Genomic DNA, 19725 nt, shown 5'->3' with positions numbered 1-19725 from the left:
CACACTGGGTAAATGTAGTGGCAGCTGGGCCCCAGGCGGAGAGCTGTTTGGCGCACGTCCTGCCGCCGCCAAGGATCGCAGGGCAACATTCTTTGCCTCCTGTTGCCACCTCCTCCTTCTCGGCTTCCTCCTCCTCTTCTTCCACCTGCTCATCCAGTCAGCCACACACCTTCACCACCAACTTCAGCACAGCCCGGGGTAAACGTCAGCAGGCCATTCTGAAACTCATATGTTTGGGGGACAGGCCCCACACCGCACAGGAGTTGTGGCGGGGTATTGAACAACAGACCGACGAGTGGTTGCTGCCGGTGAGCCTCAAGCCCGGCCTGGTGGTGTGTGATAATGGGCGAAATCTCGTTGCAGCTCTGGGACTAGCCAATTTGACGCACATCCCTTGCTTGGCGCATGTGCTGAATTTGGTGGTGCAGAAGTTCATTCACAACTACCCCGACATGTCAGAGCTGCTGCATAAAGTGCGGGCCGTCTGTTCGCGCTTCCGGCGTTCACATCCTGCCGCTGCTCGCCTGTCTGCGCTACAGCGTAACTTCGGCCTTCCCGCTCACCGCCTCATATGCGACGTGCCCACCAGGTGGAACTCCACCTTGCACATGCTGGACAGACTGTGCGAGCAGCAGCAGGCCATAGTGGAGTTTCAGCTGCAGCACGCACGGGTCAGTCGCACTACAGAACAGCACCACTTCACCACCAATGACTGGGCCTCCATGCGAGACCTGTGTGCCCTGTTGCGCTGTTTCGAGTACTCCACCAACATGGCCAGTGGCGATGACACCGTTATCAGCGTTACAATACCACTTCTATGTCTCCTTGAGAAAACACTTAGGGCGATGATGGAACAGGAGGTGGCCCAGGAGGAGGAGGAGGAGGATGAGGAAGAGGGGTCATTTTTAGCACTTTCAGGCCAGTCTCTTCGAAGTGACTCAGAGGGAGGTTTTTTGCAACAGCAGAGGCCAGGTACAAATGTGGCCAGCCAGGGCCCACTACTGGAGGACGAGGAGGACGAGGATGAGGAGGAGGTGGAGGAGGATGAGGATGAAGCATGGTCACAGCGGGGTGGCACCCAACGCAGCTCGGGTCCATCACTGGTGCGTGGCTGGGGGGAAAGGCAGGACGATGACGATACGCCTCCCACAGAGGACAGCTTGTCCTTACCCCTGGGCAGCCTGGCACACATGAGCGACTACATGCTGCAGTGCCTGCGCAACGACAGCAGAGTTGCCCACATTTTAACCTGTGCGGACTACTGGGTTGCCACCCTGCTGGATCCACGCTACAAAGACAATGTGCCCACCTTACTTCCTGCACTGGAGCGTGATAGGAAGATGCGCGAGTACAAGCGCACGTTGGTAGACGCGCTACTGAGAGCATTCCCAAATGTCACAGGGGAACAAGTGGAAGCCCAAGGCCAAGGCAGAGGAGGAGCAAGAGGTCGCCAAGGCAGCTGTGTCACGGCCAGCTCCTCTGAGGGCAGGGTTAGCATGGCAGAGATGTGGAAAACTTTTGTCAACACGCCACAGCTAACTGCACCACCACCTGATACGCAACGTGTTAGCAGGAGGCAACATTTCACTAACATGGTGGAACAGTACGTGTGCACACCCCTCCACGTACTGACTGATGGTTCGGCCCCATTCAACTTCTGGGTCTCTAAATTGTCCACGTGGCCAGAGCTAGCCTTTTATGCCTTGGAGGTGCTGGCCTGCCCGGCAGCCAGCGTTTTGTCTGAACGTGTATTCAGCACGGCAGGGGGCGTCATTACAGACAAACGCAGCCGCCTGTCTACAGCCAATGTGGACAAGCTGACGTTCATAAAAATGAACCAGGCATGGATCCCACAGGACCTGTCCGTCCCTTGTCCAGATTAGACATTAACTACCTCCCCATAACCATATATTATTGGACTCCAGGGCACTTCCTCATTCAATCCTATTTTTATTTTCATTTTACCATTATATTGCGATGCTACCCAAAGTTGAATGAACCTCTCCTCTGCCTGTGTGCTAGGCCTAAATATATGCCAATGGACTGTTGCAGTGGTGGCTGACATGAAGCCTGATTCTCTGCTATGACATGCAGACTAATTCTCTGCTGACATGAAGCCAGATTGTCTGTTACGGGACCTCTCTCCTCTGCCTGGGTGCTGGGCCTAAATTTATGACAATGGACTGTTGCAGTGGTGGCTGACGTGAAGCCTGATTCTCTGCTATGACATGCAGACTGATTCTCTGCTGACATGAAGCCAGATCGTCTGTTACGGGACCTCTCTGCTCTGCCTGTGTGCTAGGCCTAAATATATGCCAATGGACTGTTGCAGTGGTGGCTGACGTGAAGCCTGATTCTCTGCTATGACATGCAGACTGATTCTCTGCTGACATGAAGCCAGATCGTCTGTTACGGGACCTCTCTGCTCTGCCTGTGTGCTAGGCCTAAATATATGCCAATGGACTGTTGCAGTGGTGGGTGACGTGAAGCCTCATTCTCTGCTATGACATGCAGACTGATTCTCTGCTGACATGAAGCCAGATTGTCTGTTACGGGACCTCTCTGCTCTGCCTGTGTGCTAGGCCTAAATATATGCCAATGGACTGTTGCAGTGGTGGGTGACGTGAAGCCTCATTCTCTGCTATGACATGCAGACTGATTCTCTGCTGTCATGAAGCCAGATTGTCTGTTACGGGACCTCTCTGCTCTGCCTGTGTGCTAGGCCTAAATATATGCCAATGGACTGTTGCAGTGGTGGGTGACGTGAAGCCTCATTCTCTGCTATGACATGCAGACTGATTCTCTGCTGACATGAAGCCAGATTGTCTGTTACGGGACCTCTCTGCTCTGCCTGTGTGCTAGGCCTAAATATATGCCAATGGACTGTTGCAGTGGTGGGTGACGTGAAGCCTCATTCTCTGCTATGACATGCAGACTGATTCTCTGCTGTCATGAAGCCAGATTGTCTGTTACGGGACCTCTCTGCTCTGCCTGTGTGCTAGGCCTAAATATATGCCAATGGACTGTTGCAGTGGTGGGTGACGTGAAGCCTCATTCTCTGCTATGACATGCAGACTAATTCTCTGCTGACATGAAGACAGATTCTCTGTTACGGGACCTCTCTCCTCTGCCTGTGTGTGTGCTGGGCCTAAATATATGCCAATGGACTGTTGCAGTGGTGGCTGACGTGAAGCCTCATTCTCTGCTATGACATGCAGACTGATTCTCTGCTGACATGAAGCCAGATTCTCTGTTACGGGACCTCTCTCCTCTGCCTGTGTGTGTGCTGGGCCTAAATATATGCCAATGGACTGTTGCAGTGGTGGCTGACGTGAAGCCTCATTCTCTGCTATGACATGCAGACTAATTCTCTGCTGACATGAAGACAGATTCTCTGTTACGGGACCTCCCTCCTCTGCCTGGGTGCTGGGCCTAAATATATGCCAATGGACTGTTGCAGTGGTGGCTGACGTGAAGCCTCATTCTCTGCTATGACATGCAGACTGATTCTCTGCTGACATGAAGACAGATTCTCTGTTACGGGACCTCTCTCCTCTGCCTGTGTGCTAGGCCTAAATATATGCCAATGGACTGTTGCAGTGGTGGGTGACGTGAAGCCTCATTCTCTGCTATGACATGCAGACTGATTCTCTGCTGTCATGAAGCCAGATTGTCTGTTACGGGACCTCTCTGCTCTGCCTGTGTGCTAGGCCTAAATATATGCCAATGGACTGTTGCAGTGGTGGGTGACGTGAAGCCTCATTCTCTGCTATGACATGCAGACTAATTCTCTGCTGACATGAAGACAGATTCTCTGTTACGGGACCTCTCTCCTCTGCCTGTGTGTGTGCTGGGCCTAAATATATGCCAATGGACTGTTGCAGTGGTGGCTGACGTGAAGCCTCATTCTCTGCTATGACATGCAGACTGATTCTCTGCTGACATGAAGCCAGATTCTCTGTTACGGGACCTCTCTCCTCTGCCTGTGTGCTAGGCCTAAATATATGCCAATGGACTGTTGCAGTGGTGGCTGACGTGAAGCCTCATTCTCTGCTATGACATGCAGACTAATTCTCTGCTGACATGAAGACAGATTCTCTGTTACGGGACCTCTCTCCTCTGCCTGGGTGCCGGGGCCTAAATATCTGAGAATGGACTGTTCCAGTGGTGGGTGACGGGAAGCCAGATTCTCTGCTATGGAACCTCTCTCCAATTGATTTTGGTTAATTTTTATTTATTTAATTTTTATTTTAATTAATTTCCCTATCCACATTTGTTTGCAGGGGATTTACCTACATGTTGCTGCCTTTTGCAGCCCTCTAGCCCTTTCCTGGGCTGTTTTACAGCCGTTTTAGTGCCGAAAAGTTCGGGTCCCCATTGACTTCAATGGGGTTCGGGTTCGGGACGAAGTTCGGATCGGGTTCGGATCCCGAACCCGAACATTTCCGGGATGTTCGGCCGAACTTCTCGAACCCGAACATCCAGGTGTTCGCTCAACTCTACTGGTTACTATTTTCTAGGTGATAATGGTCCTTACCTAATATGCACTGTTGATAGGATGTTGTATACATGGTGACAGGGAAGTTTACATCTAACAAATTAAGCAAATGTACTATAGTGAATCTGCCTAGACCTTGTAAAAAATAAATAAAAAATTGCCAAAAATTTGGTGCGGTTTTACACCTAACTATAAAGAGAAGACACCAAAATAAACAATCCATTATGCCTAGCTTTCCTTTTTCTGTTTTCCAGCAAAAATGGGAAGTGGCTTAAGATGTGACGAGTATAATGGTGAAAAATTTTGCCACAAAGTAAGCCAACCAATAGTTGGTCACATCAATAAAAATAGACCTTTCATCACAATATCAGCTTGAATGAGTCAGTCATAAGTAAAACAGCAAACCACCAAGGACTGAAAACACTACCAGTTGTAATGTAACCCCTTACCAACTATTATATGGCTATATATGTCTACAGTCAGGACTTTAAAGATGGCACCCGCTCCGCTCCATTTCATGCAACAGGAACCCGGAGATAATGTCTGTGACCAGCGGTAATGCCGTTCACTGACATTTAATGCCTCAGATTCCCATGGTCAATCCTGACCACGGGCATCTGAATGCTGCAAACCTGGAAGCATGTACTTCTGGGTGTGCTCCGGCTTTCCCCCGGTGAGAATCGGGGGAACTGGAGTGTGTTAGCAGCAGCCCCTGTCGTCCTGAGTGACAGCAGGCTGCTGCCTAGTAATTTCTATGGAGCCCCGGCCTATAGCAGGGCTCCCGAGAAATACATTAAAATCCTCATAGACTTGTTAATGCATTGGAGTCTATGAGAAAAGCAATCCAATGATTGAGAACTATAAAAAGAAGTAAAATAAATAAATAAATTTTATATATATATATATATATATACATATATATATACATATATATATATATATATATATGGTACAGAACAAAAGTTTAGACACACCTTCTCATTCAAAGAGTTTTCTTTATTTTCATGACTATGAAAATTGTAGATTCACACTGAAGGCATCAAAACTATGAATTAACACATGTGGAATTATATACATAACAAAAAAGTGTGAAACAACTGAAAATATGTCATATTCTAGGTTCTTCAAAGTAGCCACCTTTTGTTTTGATTACTGCTTTGCACACTCTTGGCATTCTCTTGATGAGAGTCCTCACATAGCTCCGCATACATAAATACAAAAAAGTTATATGGGTCAGAATATGGAGACTAAAAGAAAAAAAAATTTTTTTTCAAGGTTTAATTTTTTTTTTTTCAGTAAGCACTCATACAGCTATGTAATCAGAAAATGTAAAAAGTTATGGCTTTGGGAAGGCTGGGAGCAAAAAAACAAAAAAAATGCGGTCATGAAAGGGTTAAATGCAATCTTTATTAAATGTCCATAATTAAAACACATTAGAAAGCAGTGGCCATACATGATGCAGCACAGGGAGGAATAGTAGGCAATACTAGTAAATATTATCAATAATCAGTATATCTAAAATAGTTGTTAATGGTCCCTCATTGATTTAAGATTAGTGATGAGCGAGCACCAAAGTATTCAGGTGTTCGGCTCGAACACATTGCTATATTCGTGATGCTCGGCCGAGCACCCGAGTATAATGGAAGTCAATGGGATACAACGAGGCACCCCCTGCTCGGAAGAGAAGAGGGTGTCTGGTTCATAAAAAAAGGTTAGAAATTAATGGAAACCCCATCAAAACGGTTTGTAAACAGCATTAAGAGGATAGCTGGATGCGTCTTAGACTCCTATTATGTACAACATGCAATAGACAACCACACAAAGGCTGTATGCCAAAAGCCAGGTATGTGCAAGCATCCATCTATCCATAAGACAGATGACAGGCAGCATACCATACAATGGCAGCATTGTGCACTATGAGATATTCCAAACCAGCTCTCATCTGACTGAGAACTAGTAAACCTCCAAATTATTTTGCATCTATTGTATGGCTTGGGTGGACCTGCACTCCTAGATCAATATCATTAGGGCGACAAAAATTTTCCAATTATCCTAACATAGTGATGTATGAACATCTGATGGGATGGTTCGCGAACATGATCGCTCAAACTCGCTTAAATGTTCGCGAACCGCAGGTTCGCGGCGGCTCCCATTCATTTTAATGGCATGTGAACATGAGAAACCTCCAGGTCATATTTGCAGCCACAAAATACTTAGTAGATGCGCACACATAGTCCCACAACATGGACACTGACATACCAGAAGTATTAAGTGATTTTACGATCGACAAGCATTCTTTTTTTATCGGCAACATTTCGGAAAAATATTGATCGCAAGAGCACATGCGTTCTGATGGCGTGGCCTACAGCAACTGGTTTGCACCGACTAGCAATTAGATGGATGCGATGGTTGAAGCGAAGTTCAACGAGGAAGAACTCCTGGTGACTGTAAGTAATCTTACATTAAAGTAGTGTATTTTATTACATTTCACCTGCATGTCTGAACAATCGCTTTATATGCATAAAGAGTCTCACTAGACATTATTGATTTTTACACTAAGTATTCCTGTGACATCACACCCACTATGTTAGTTTACCCTGCAGAGTGGCCGAGCGTCATTGGTTGCTAATGCTAACTCGCTATGACGCCGTGCGCTTCTTGCCGCCACCACTGTACAGTAATACACTTGTATAGATCATACAAGTGTATCACAGTACAGCGGTGGTGGCATGGAAGCGCACGTCGTCATAGCAACCAATGACACCGTACGCTTGTCCACTCAGCAGGACGGGTTTGTACAGTCCGTAGTTTTGAAAAAACACACCCGTGTGCATGCGGCCTTACTGTTACGGTTAGAAGATGGGATTGTATTACGACTGTATGTTGGTGGGGTCTGAGCTATCAGATATTGTCCAGCTAAGCAGAGATGTACCTGTCTAGTGAAGTGACGGTACAGTATGGGGTGTACAGCTGGTCCGTCTCCCTGGGATGCACCCAGGGTAACTCTAAATGAACCAGCAAATACTGGCGGTGCAGGTGGCCTAAATCTAATATTTCCTCCACAAAGCATTAAATACTTCTAGCAGTTTACTTGAGAAAATTATTTTCAATACTATTATTGTTAAAAATTGGGATTATATGCTTGCATTTTGCATTTTTCTATTGCAGCGGATGTTGGGTCGGGGCTACGACTGCACCCGGTACTATGCCGAGAAACAGAGGATAGTGCGAGAGTTGGCCTATGAAATGTGGCGCCAAATGGGTCGTAAACACTGCCGTCTGGCCATTATAAAGAAATGGTCAGACATAAAGCGAAGACAGCCCCGTTTCATAAAAAGAATCCCGGACAAAAAATGCCCAGGTACATATGTAAATAACTTTTGTATGTTTTGGCAACACTCTGTAATGTATACAGTGCTAAGCAAAAGTATTCACCCCCCTTGACGTTCTTTTTTTTTGTCGACTCACCCCCCTGGAATTAACACGGATTGTTTGAGGATTTCCATCATGTAATTTGTAGAACATGCCCACAACTTAGACCTTCTTTTAAATTGGTTAATTGTAAAGCATACAACTAATTGTCATGCCCTGCTCTGACTATGTGCGGAGGTCTGCTAGATTAGCAGCACGTGTCTAGTTTTTTGTTTTGTTTTGGAGTCGTGCTAGTTCTGCCTCCCTTCAGGTGCACTGGGTAGGGTCGTTGGTTTAAATTACTCACACTCCCAGTGTACCGTGCAGGTTGTAGAAGCAAGCTGTCTGGCTTTGGAAGCAAGGAAGGAAGGATTGGCTATTCCTGCTCAGATAAGATAAGTTGGTTTCTGATTTCTTGTTGCTTGATGTCTAGGCTGTTTGAGTTACGTCTGTCCCCTCCAGGTTCTGAGGTAGCAGGCTGCCCCTTTCCCCTTTCACCATCTCAGGGATTCTAGGGTATTTTCAGCCCAGACACGAGGACACATTATTCCTACCTTAAGGGTCTGAATGTGGGCATAGCCGTATAGGGAGAGCTGTTAGGGATTTGCTAGGAGGTGACCTTATCCCCAGCTTCTTGCCTAGAAACTTATTTGTTTATTTATCTGTGTATCTGATATCCTGTCGGCCGTCACATTATGACCCGCCAATACTTTGACTGCCATTGCTCAGCGGTTTTGTGATGGAGTCATTTGATGCGCTAGTTAACCGTATGCAGGGATTATCTCTAGAGGTTGCGGATCTGCGTAGTTCGGTCACACGGTGTCAGAATGCTCTGGCATCAGGTGCAAGTCAAATTTGTGGGGAGCCTAAAGTCACTCTCCCTGATAGATTTGCAGGGGATACGGATGACTTCATCCGCTTTAGAGAGTCATGCAAGTTGTATTTTCGGCTGCATCCATTGTCGTCAGGTGATGAAAGTCAGAGGGTTGGTATAATCATTTCTCTGCATAAAGGGGACGTACAATCCTGGGCCTTTTCTCTGCTGCCCGGTTCTCGGGCCTCCAGTGGGTGGAAGAATTTTTCAAAGCCCTGGGATTAATTTACGATGACACAGATCAGGTCTCGATGGCGGAATCTAAATTGCGCAATTTCATTACAGGGTGAACATACTGCAGAGGTTTACTGCGTTGAGTTTAGGAGATGGGCTACCGAGTCAGAGTGGAATGACCCTGCGTTACGTAGTCAGTTTTGTCAGGGGTTGTCTGAGAGATTGAAAGATGCCCTTGCTTTTCATGAGTACCCAGATTCTTTGGAGAATGCTATGTCTTTGGCAGTACGATTAGAGAGAGGTGTAAGGCTTCTGTGAGTGGTTTCGTCTCAACTGCTTCCCAGGGTGATGTTACAGGTAACTCTGGGGTAGGGGAAGAACCCATGCAGCTGGGTGAGGTATCTTTCCGTTCTGGTAGTAGAGACTTTAGGAAATTGCATAAACTATGTTACTACTGTGGGAAAAGTGGTCATTTTATTTTTCCTTGTCCTTTTTTTAAACAGCATGTTGATGAGAAAAATAAAAAAATAACTTTCCTGACTCTTGGTAGCATGAATGGAGTGGTGGAGCAAGCAGGTATGCAATCTCCCTGTAATACTCGTTTTCTCCTTCCAGCTATGGTGGCGCTAGACTCAAGAAAATTTTTGGTTTTGTTGAAGTATTCCTTGACTGTGGTGCTGGGGTAAACCTTATTGACTTTCTTTTTCTTCAAAATCTGGGTCTAAGTACTTGTACTTTAGAAAGAGAGATTCCGGTTTTTGCAATTGATTCTTCCCCTCTTTCTCAAAGTAGTCTCACTCATATAGCTCATGGTATTCAGTTAAGGATGGGTGATTCACATGTTGAGATTATTTCTTGTTTTGTCATGAAGGATTTGCCTGCTCCTACTATAGTCTTAGGGTTACCATGGTTGACAAAACATAACCCAATTATAGATTGGCAAGCAAGACAAGTCATTGGTTGGAGTGAATTTTGTTTGGATAATTGTCTTGGCACATCTATCTCTGGTGTGTCCACTACGGCTCTACCTCTGTATCTCTCAGATTTTGCTGATATCTTTTCGGAGGGTGGGGCTCAGGAATTGCCTCCTCAACGTGACTATGATTGTCCAGTTAATCTCTAAGTTGCCAAAGTCTCGGCTTTACAATCTTTCTCAACCCGAAAGAGAGGTCATGCAGAAGTATATCGTTGAGAGTTTGGCAAAAGGTCATATTAGGCCATCTAAGTCTCCGGTGGCAGTAGGTTTATTCTTTGTAAAGAAAAAGGATGGATCGCTGAGACCTTGTTTGGATTTCTGAGAATTGAACCATATTACAGTCTGGGATCCGTATCCCCTTCCTTTGATCTCCGACCTTTTTGATCAGATTGTGGGAGCCAAGGTGTTCTTCAAGTTCGATTTGAGAGGGCCTACAATCTGATCAGAATCAAGGAAGGGGATGAGTGGAAAACGCCCTTCAATACGCGCGAGGGTCATTTTGAGAATCTTTTGGGTTGAAGAACGCACCAGCGGTATTTCAGCGATTCGTCAATGACATTTTCCATCATTTGGTCGGGAGGTTCGTGGTGGTTTACTTGGATGACATTTTAATTTACTCTCCTGATCTGAAGACCCATCAGGATCATGTGAGACAGGTTTTGACGATCCTTCGGGAGAATAAATTATATGCCAAATTGGAGAAATGTGTGTTTTCTGTGCAGGAGCTTCAATTTTTGGGATATCTGCTTTCTGACTCTGGTTTTCATATGGACCCCGAAAAGGTCCGGGCGGTTCTAGAATGGGACCGACCAGAGAATCAGAAAGCTTTGATGTGGTTTTTGGGGGGTTTACTAATTATTATAGAAAATGTATTCTGAACTATTCTACCATTGTAAGACCTCTGACTGATATGACTAAGAAGGGCGCCGACGTCTCTGTCTGGTCGGATGAGGCATTGCAGGCCCTTTCGACTATTAAGGAGTGTTTTGCGTCTGCTCCCATTCTGGTGCAGCCCGATGTGTCTCAGCCATTCGTGGTGGAGGTTGATGCATCACAGAAGTGGGGGTTGGAGCGGTGCTGTCGCAGGGGTCATCTCCTGGCAAATGGGTCCCGTGTGCTTTTTTTTCCAAGAAGCTCTCGGTCGCCGAGAAGAATTATGATGTAGGAGATAGAGAGTTGCTGGCCACCAAGTTGGCCTTTGAGGAATGGCGTCACTGGTTGGAGGGGGCGTCTCACCCCGTTACTGTATATGCGGATCATAAGAATTTGGCTTATCTGCAATCTGCCAAGCGTCTGAACCCTAGACAGGCCAGATAGTCACCTTTTTTTACTTGTCTGTGGACTTTATTACGGATCTGCCGAGTTCCTCCAGGGAAAACAGCAATTTTGGTGGTAGTTGACCGTTTTAGTAAAATGGTTCACTTTATATCATTAACTAGTCTGCTTAATGCCAAGACTCTTGCGCAGATTTTTGTTGATAATATTGTGAAATTGCATGAATTCCTTCGGATGTGGTTTCTGATAGGGGCACGCAGTTTGTTTCCAGGTTTTGGAGGGTGTTCTGCTCTCGGCTTGGCATTCAACTTTCATTCTCTTCAGCTTTTCATCCGTAGCCGAATGGACAGACAGAGCGTACTAATCAAAACCTGGAGACCTACTTGAGGTGCTTTGTGGCTGAGAATCAGGAGGACTGGTCCTCATTCTTGTCCCTAGCAGAGTTTGCTTTGAAAAACCGTAGGCAGGAGTCCACGGGTAAGTCGCCATTTTTTGGCGCATACGGTTTTCATCCTCAGTTTGGTACCTTTTCTGGGACTAGTTCCTCTGGGATGCCAGAGGAGGAGAGATTTTCTTCTGCCTTGTCTTCTATCTGGCGGAGGATCCAAGTGAATTTGGAGAAGATGGGTGAGAGGTATAAGCGAATGGCTGACAAGAAACGTGTGACTGGTCCGGACCTGTGTGTGGGTGATCTAGTGTGGTTGTCCACTAAAAATATTAAACTGAGAGTGCCATCTTGGAAACTGGGTCCAAGATTTATTGGTCCGTACAAAATATCTGCGGTGATCAATCCAGTAGTGTAGCGTTTCGGCTGGATCTTCCGCAGACTTGGAGGATCCATGATGTGTTCCACAGGTCTTTACTGAAAAGATATGTGAAACCGGTGGAACCATCGCCATAGCCCCCTCCTCCTGTTCTGGTCGATGGAGAATTTAGAGTTCGAGATCTCCAGGGTTCTTGACTGTAGAGTTCTTCGGGGTTCCCTTCAGTACCTGGTACACTGGAGGGGATACGGCCCTGAGGAAAGGATGTGGGTTCCGGCGCTGGATGTCAGTGCCAGCTGACTGGTGAGGGCTTTTCACAGATCCCACCCAGATAAGGTTGGTCCGGGGTGTCCGGAGGTCACCCGTAGAAGAGGGGGTACTGTCATGCCCTGCTCTGACTATGTGCGGAGGTCTGCTAGAGTAGCAGCACGTGTCTAGTTTTTTGTTTTGTTTTGGAGTCGTGCTAGTTCCGCCTTCCTTCAGGTGCACTGGGTGGGGTCGTTGGTTTGAATTACTCCCACTCCCAGTTTTCCGTACGGGTTATAGCTTCTGTCTGGCTTTGGAAGCAAGGACGGAAAGATTGGCTGTTCCTGATCAGATAAGATAAGTTGGTTTCTGATTTCTTGTTGTTTGCTGTCTAGGCTGTTTGAGTTACGTCTGTCCCCTCCAGGTTCTGAGGGAGCAGGCTGCCCCTTTCCCCTTTCGCCATCTCAGGGATTCTAGGGTATTTTCAGCCCAGGCACGAGGACACATTATTCCTACCTTAAGGGTCTGAATGTGGGCATAGCCGTATAGGGAGAGCTGATTTGCTAGGAGGTGACCTTATCTCCAGCTTCTTGCCTAGAAACTTGTTTATTTATCTGTGTATCTGATATCCTGTCCGCCGTGACACTAATAGGACAAAATAACAGAAAAGGTCAATGTGCATAACTATTCACCCCCCTTAAGTCAATACTTAGTAGAGCCACCTCATAGCTCCAAGTCGCTTTGGATAAGTCTCTATGAGCAGTTGCCACATCTTACCACAGGCGTTTTTGCCCATTTCTCCTTGCAATACCGATTCTGCTCCTTCCAATTTGATGGTTTGCGCTTGTGAACAGTAATCTTTAAGTCTAACCACAGATTTTCTATTGGATTGAGATCTGGGCTTTGATTAGGCCATTCCAACACATATACATGTTTCCCCTTAAACCACTCAAGTGTTGCTGTAGCAGTGTTTTTGGGGTCATTGTCCTGCTGGAAGGTGAACCTCTGTCTTACCCTCAAATCATGCACATAGTGGTATAGGTTTTGCTCAAGATTATCCGTGTCCATCTTTCCCTCAGCTCTGACCAGTTTCCCAGTCTTGGCTGCTGGGATGGTGTTCTTTGGGTGATGTGATGTGTTGGCTTTGTGCCAGACAAGTGACGGACTGAACCGTCACTATTTCTGCAGTAGAAGCCTGAGGCCTAACCTCCTTCCTCCGGGCTATGGACCCAGGACTATGGAGACCCCCACTCTGACCTATTTGGTTTAGAGGGAACTATAAACCATTCATTTTTGGTTGAGTTTATAGGCCACATCTTTCGTATTCCCCATTAAAGTGGCATGGTGTGAATCCATAAACGCAATAAGGGTTAACTCTGCTTTGAGACTCCCAATGAATGTGTTGGTTTATTTTTCCCTTTGTTCTATTGTGTTAGTGATGGGATTAAGAAGTAGCCGACTCTGGTGTAGAGAAGTAGATTATCCTATGATACATTGAGGAGATAATCCCATCACATGGGTCTCCTCTCGCCATATTGTTCCATCAAGACACTGTGGAGGGGATGTCTTTTTTCATACTGTTCATTTTTGATTGAGTTATGTGTCATAAAGCTGGCAGCCACTGCAATTATATATAGATCCCTCCATATTGGAATTTCTTTATATCAAATGTGATTTTGGAGTTGTTTATCTAAAATCTGATCATTCTGTGATCATAGAGGTTCCTATTCCCTCCATTCGGAGAAGGCGATTGGCGAAGGCCGTGGAGGTAGAGGCGGAAGAGGAGGAGGCCAGACCCTCCAGTCTATTGAACCACCCCCACCAGATGTGGGAGAAGTGAAGGAGGTGGAAAGTGCTGTACCCTCCAGATCCACCCCATCTCAGGACTCAGAGGAAGAGGAGGTGATCACCAGCCCCCGCCAGGAGGGTAAATATGCGCACATAGCAATATGATTATGTATCCATAACATGTACATAAAGATTAAAAGGGCCAACAATGAGGCGACAACATACACTATAGTAATACAAAGAAAGAACACTGGACAATAATTCTTTAATCTACATTAAAACCATTAATTTAACAAATAAACAATATTAAACTCAATAGAACTATCACTAACTAACAAATAAAATAAAATTATACTGTACTGAAATATCACTAACTAATAAACTATAGGAAGATAATAAATATCACTAACATATTGAAATTTAAATCGTTAATGTGTATAAAGACTTTAAATAAAAAATAAATAAAAAAAGGTAAACAATAGACAAACAGATTTTGTACTGCCGTGTACATATCGACCGTTTCTATAAAAATATCCGATGATCTAATACCTCCGGTGAACACTTTAAACATAAAAATAAAAGAAACTATTTAAAGAAAATATTAATTTATTCAACCTAACATCACTAAAAGTGCAACACCAAGCTATCAAAAAATGCATATGCCCCTCAAAATAGTAATAATCGGTCAGTTCATTCTGCAAAAAATGAGACCCTACCATTAGACAATAGTCAAATAAAAATAATATGGCTCTTAAAATATGGAGACAGTAAAACATGAATTGTTTTTGGTTCAACAATGCTTTTATTGTCTAACATAGACATAACTAAAAAATTAGGAAATATTTTCGGTCTGGCAGTGGCCGCATCTGTAACAACCAGCTGTCTAAAAATATCATACCAAATAACCCCTTAGGTGGACACCTTTTTAAACAAAAATTTAAAACTCTCCAAAAAGTTGATTTTTTGGGACAACTTTTATCAAAAAAAGGTGTAATAGCAAGCGATCATAAAGTCAGATGCACCACAAAATAAAGTTTTAAAGGTTTAATAGTAGTTGCAAATAATGTTTAAATATTTTTTCAAACAGGAATGAAGACATTGAAGGCCAAATTGGCCAAAATGCAAAAGGAGCAGCGCAATGATATGCGGGCCATTCAAGAGCGCTTGAAGGCCATGAAGGAGAGGCAACGCCAGACCATGAAGGGGGTGCAAGAAATGATCATCCTTTTGGAAAAGTTTCCATAATTTAATTTATTTTTTTCTAATAAGTTATATAAATCGTTTATACAGTTATAACGTGCATTTTGTTTTTTGTAATATTGCTTGGTTTTAGTGTAATAGATCAGCCTAAATCAGCCAGAACTGACAGCAGTCGGTAAATACATGTCAAATACATATAGGGTCCATTCACACGTCTGTAAAATGTGTCAACATCCGTTCCACAAGAGGAACATTTACAGACCCATTGATTTTCAATTCCAGTCTGAAAAATTTGGCATTCACAGGTTACTGAAGTAAGTGTCGGCCTTTACAGGCCCCAAAAATTAGCCGACAGGCGTTCACTTGACAGCAAATACATTTGTATTCTGTGGCTGGTGGTACATTAGGCATTCACAAGATACCGAAGTAAGTGTGGGCATTTACAGGCCCCAAAAATTAGCCGACAGGCATTCACCTGACAGCAAATACATTTGTATTCTGTGGCTGGTGGTACATTAGGCATTCATAGGATACTGAAGTAAGTATTGGCCTTTACAGGCCCCAAATATTAGCCGACAGGCGTTCACCTGACAGCAAATACATTTGTATTCTGTGGATGGTGGAACATTAGGCATTCACAAGATAAATAAGTGTCGGCCATTACAGGCCCCAAAAAGTAGGCATTCAACGGACATAAAAGGCCTTTTATGCCGCTGTATTTGCCAAAGACAGAGACCATAAATTGTTATGGGTGGTGGCGGATATGGGCGGTCATGGGAAATTTGAATCAAACATGGTCTACTGGTTACATATGTTGAATTCCTCTGAGATCCATGCCTCATTCATTTTTAGAAATGTGAGATAGTCAACACTGTCGTGAGCTAGGCGAGTGTGCTTATCAGTCACGATCCCCCCTGCTGCGCTGAACGTCCTTTTGGACAGGACATTGACGAGGGGCAAGCCAACAGTTCCATTGCAAATTGTGCAAGCTCTGGCCAGAGTTCAAGCCTGCCCACCCAGTAGTCCAGGGGTTCATCACTTCTCAGAGCATCCAAATCGGCCATTAACCCGATGTAGTGGGTCACCTGAAGGTCTAGACGTTCCCTGAGGCTGGATCCGGAGGACAGCTGTCGATGGGTCGGCTGAAATAATGTTCTCATATCATAAGTGACCAACACATCTTCATACAGCCCTCTTCTTGCAGGCGCAGTTGGATTGGTAGACGCAACTGTTTCTCTGTGAGTGGAAATTTCTCTGCCAGCGCCCAAAAAAACTGAATGCAGCATGTCTCTAAGCAAGTCCTGGAAGTGCTGCATTCTGACAGCCCTCTGTGATGGTGGTAACATTTCCACCATTTTTTGTTTGTACCGGGGGTCTAAGTAGGTTACCACCCAGTACTGGTCCTTGCCCTTGATGCTTTTTATACGGGGATCCCTCTTAAAACACTGGAGCAGGAAGGCCCCCATTTGCACTAAACTGGAAGCGGTGTAGTGGCCTGGCTACTGCTCATCATCCAGGATAATGTCGTCCTCGTTCTCCTCCCCCCATCCATAGACAACACCAGGGATCCCAGAAAGCATGCTCTTCTTGCTCCTCCTCCTCCCCGGCACCATCCTCCTCTGACTCCTCTTCAGACTCCTGTTGTTGACTTGTCTCAGATGGAGTAGCCCCCCCTGGGAATTCATCCAGCATGGCGACTTCCTTGTCTCCCTGCTCCTGCTCCTTGACGGCTTGATCAATGATACGACGCAATGCCCGCTCCAGAAAGAAGGCAAAAGGTACGATGTTACTGATGGCACCCTGGCTGCGACTGACCAGTTTGGTGATCTCATCAAATGGCCGCAGAAGTCTGCATGCGTCGCAAATGAGCAGCCACTGGCGCGATGAAAAAAAAACAAGCTCCCCAGAACCTGTCCTGCCGCAGAGTTCGTACAGGTAGTCGTTTACTGCACGTTTATGCTGGAGCAGCCTATAGAGCATATACAAGGTTGAGTTCCATTGCCTCGGGCTGTCACAAATAAGACGTCTGACGGGCAGGTTGTGACGCCGCTGAATGTCAGCAAGGCGAGCCATGGCCGTGTAAGATCTTCTGAAATGGCCCGAGATTTTCCTGGCCTGCCGCAAGTCGTCCTGGACCCCAGGGTATTTGACAACAAATTGCTGCACGACCAAGTTCAGGACATGTGCCATGCACGGCACGTGTGTCATTTTGCCCTGTTTCAGCGCACTTAGCAGATTGGCACCGTTGTCGCACACCACTTTACCAACTGCCAAATTGAGCAGTGTTAGCCACTGATCTGCCTGTGAACGCAAAGCTGAAAGGAGTGCAGAACCAGTGTGGCTCTTGGCTTCCAGGCACAACAGATGCAGCACAGCATGGTAACGTCTCACCTGGCATGTCGAATAGGTTCTGAGGATCTTGGCCGGCGCAGTAGAAGAGATGGTAGCAGCGGAAAAGGATTAGTCAGCCGAGGAAGAGAGGGAGGATGGAGTAGGAGAAGGAGAAGAAGAGGCAGGCCTGCATGCAATCCGTGGCGGTAAAACTAAATCTACATGGGTGCCACGGGTTACATGCTTGATGGCCGACAGAAGGTTCACCCAGTGGGCAGTAAAAGTTATATACCTTCCCTGCCCGTGTTTGCTATACCACATGTGTGTGGTCAGATGGATCTTGGCTATGACATTGTGTGCCAGAGATACATTCACTTGCCGCTGAACGTGGCCATATAGCTCTGGGATGCCCTTCTGTGAGAAATATTTCCTTCCTGGGACCTTCCATTGTGGTGTTCCAATGGCCACAAATTTTCGAAAGGCCTCCGAGTCCATAAGTTTATATGGCAGTAGTTGGCGATCTATCAGTTCCGACAAGCCAGCGGTCAACCATTGGGCAAGAGGATTATCCGGCGTCATCATTTTTTTACGCTCGAACATTTGGGCCACGGAAGTCTGCCTTTTTCCTGACAAACGTGAGGACGGCATGATGGAAGGTGGAAAGGAGGACAATTGTGAGGAGAGAGGAGAAGGAGAAGAGGCTGGACGGTGAGAGCCTGGAGTGTGGCTTTGTGAGTTCTGACGGCGTTGCTCTCACTGTGCTCGGTGATGTGAGGCCAGGTGCCTTCTTAAAGTGGTCGTCCCTAGGTGGGTGTTGGGCTTACAGCGACTTATGCATTGACTGCAAAGGCTGCAGATGGCAACACTATTGTCAGCAGCTGACACATAAAAAAAAAGCCCACACTGCGGAGCCATGTGCCCGCCATCCTGAGAGCGCAAGATGTGACCGTACATGGTTGATGTCTAGCTCCTGATACATTAGCAGTGTGGTTTGTCCCTCCTGTGCAATGTAAGTTCAGACTGCTTCTCCTCCCTATCTGCTGGTCCATCTCTCCCTCTGAACTCCCCTCCTCTTCCCCTCTTGTGGGCACCCAAGTTACATCCATAGACACGTCATCATCGACGTCCCCTCTCCCACCACTAACGTTAGAGATCTCGGAGTAGGCAGCAACAGCAGGGACCAATCTCCTTGGGATGATCTGGGTAATGTCGTAATGCTGAGTGGCGGCCGTTGCTACCTTCTCTTCCTGATCCGATGCCAAGAATGGCTGTGCATCGGAAATGTCTTGATGTGATGGATCGGAAAACAATTCCTGTGACTCAAGTGGAGGGTATATGGTGGTGGTGGTATTGTTGTTGGTGGTGTCTTTGGGGGTGCACACAGCCGAGAGTGAAGAGGGTGCAGATAGAGAGGATGAGGAGGGTACAGAAGCAGAAGGCTGAGTGAGCCACTCAACCAAGTCTGGTGAGTCCTTTGAATTGAACGCACCTTCTGCAACTTCGCACTTTGGCTCTGGCCTGGTGCTCCTGCCCTACCCCTACTACCCCTGCGGAAGGGCCTGCCTCTTCCTCTGCCTGTCATTTTTTAAATGACTCGGTGACAAAAGTCTCTAGAGAAGCGAAGTTTATGTGGAAGAAGGTATATAATACCCTGCTTCAATATGTATTTTGGTGGCAACTGGTCTATAATCACACCAGTTAAAAAAAATGTGTTTAAATTTTATCACTGTGTGTAGCAGAGGTGACACAGTGAAAGCAGCTAAATTTCTTCAGTAGTGTATTCTTAGATAACACCCCGCTTCAATATGTGGTTTTGGGGGCCACTGGTCTTCACACCAGTTATAAAAATGTTTTCCTTTAAATTTTCTCACTGTGTGTAGCAGAGGTAACGCAGTGAAAGCGGATACATTTCTTCAGTAGTGTATTCTTAGATAACACCCTGCTTCAATATGTCGTTTTTTGTGGCAACTGGTCTATAATCACACCAGTTTAAAAGAAAAAATGTGTTTAAATTTTCTCACTGTGTGTAGCAGAGGTAACGCAGTGAAAGCGGATACATTTCTTTAGCACAAAAATACACTATTTAAGTAGTATAGTCTTAGATAACACCCCGCTTCAATATGTTGTTTTGGGGGCCACTGGTCTATAATCACACCAGTTATAAAAATGTTTTTATTTAAATTTTCTC

At 45.8% G+C, this 19725-nt stretch overlaps 1 protein-coding gene across 1 annotated transcript in view; it reads left to right on the top strand.

Moving 5' to 3' along the window:
• The first annotated feature begins 6903 nt into the window (after window positions 1–6903).
• Window positions 6904–19725, top strand: part of LOC122931571 (tetraspanin-18-like) — a 100664-nt gene continuing 87842 nt past the window's right edge. The window contains exons 1-3 of the mRNA XM_044285646.1: window positions 6904–6945; window positions 7667–7797; window positions 8343–8379. Coding sequence (XP_044141581.1) covers window positions 6904–6945; window positions 7667–7797; window positions 8343–8379 — 210 coding nt within the window. The remainder of the gene's footprint in view (window positions 6946–7666; window positions 7798–8342; window positions 8380–19725) is intronic.

This window comes from Bufo gargarizans, chromosome 3, assembly GCF_014858855.1.
Source record: "Bufo gargarizans isolate SCDJY-AF-19 chromosome 3, ASM1485885v1, whole genome shotgun sequence".
NCBI lineage: Eukaryota > Metazoa > Chordata > Amphibia > Anura > Bufonidae > Bufo > Bufo gargarizans.
This window is presented reverse-complemented; position numbering and strand designations above follow the sequence as displayed.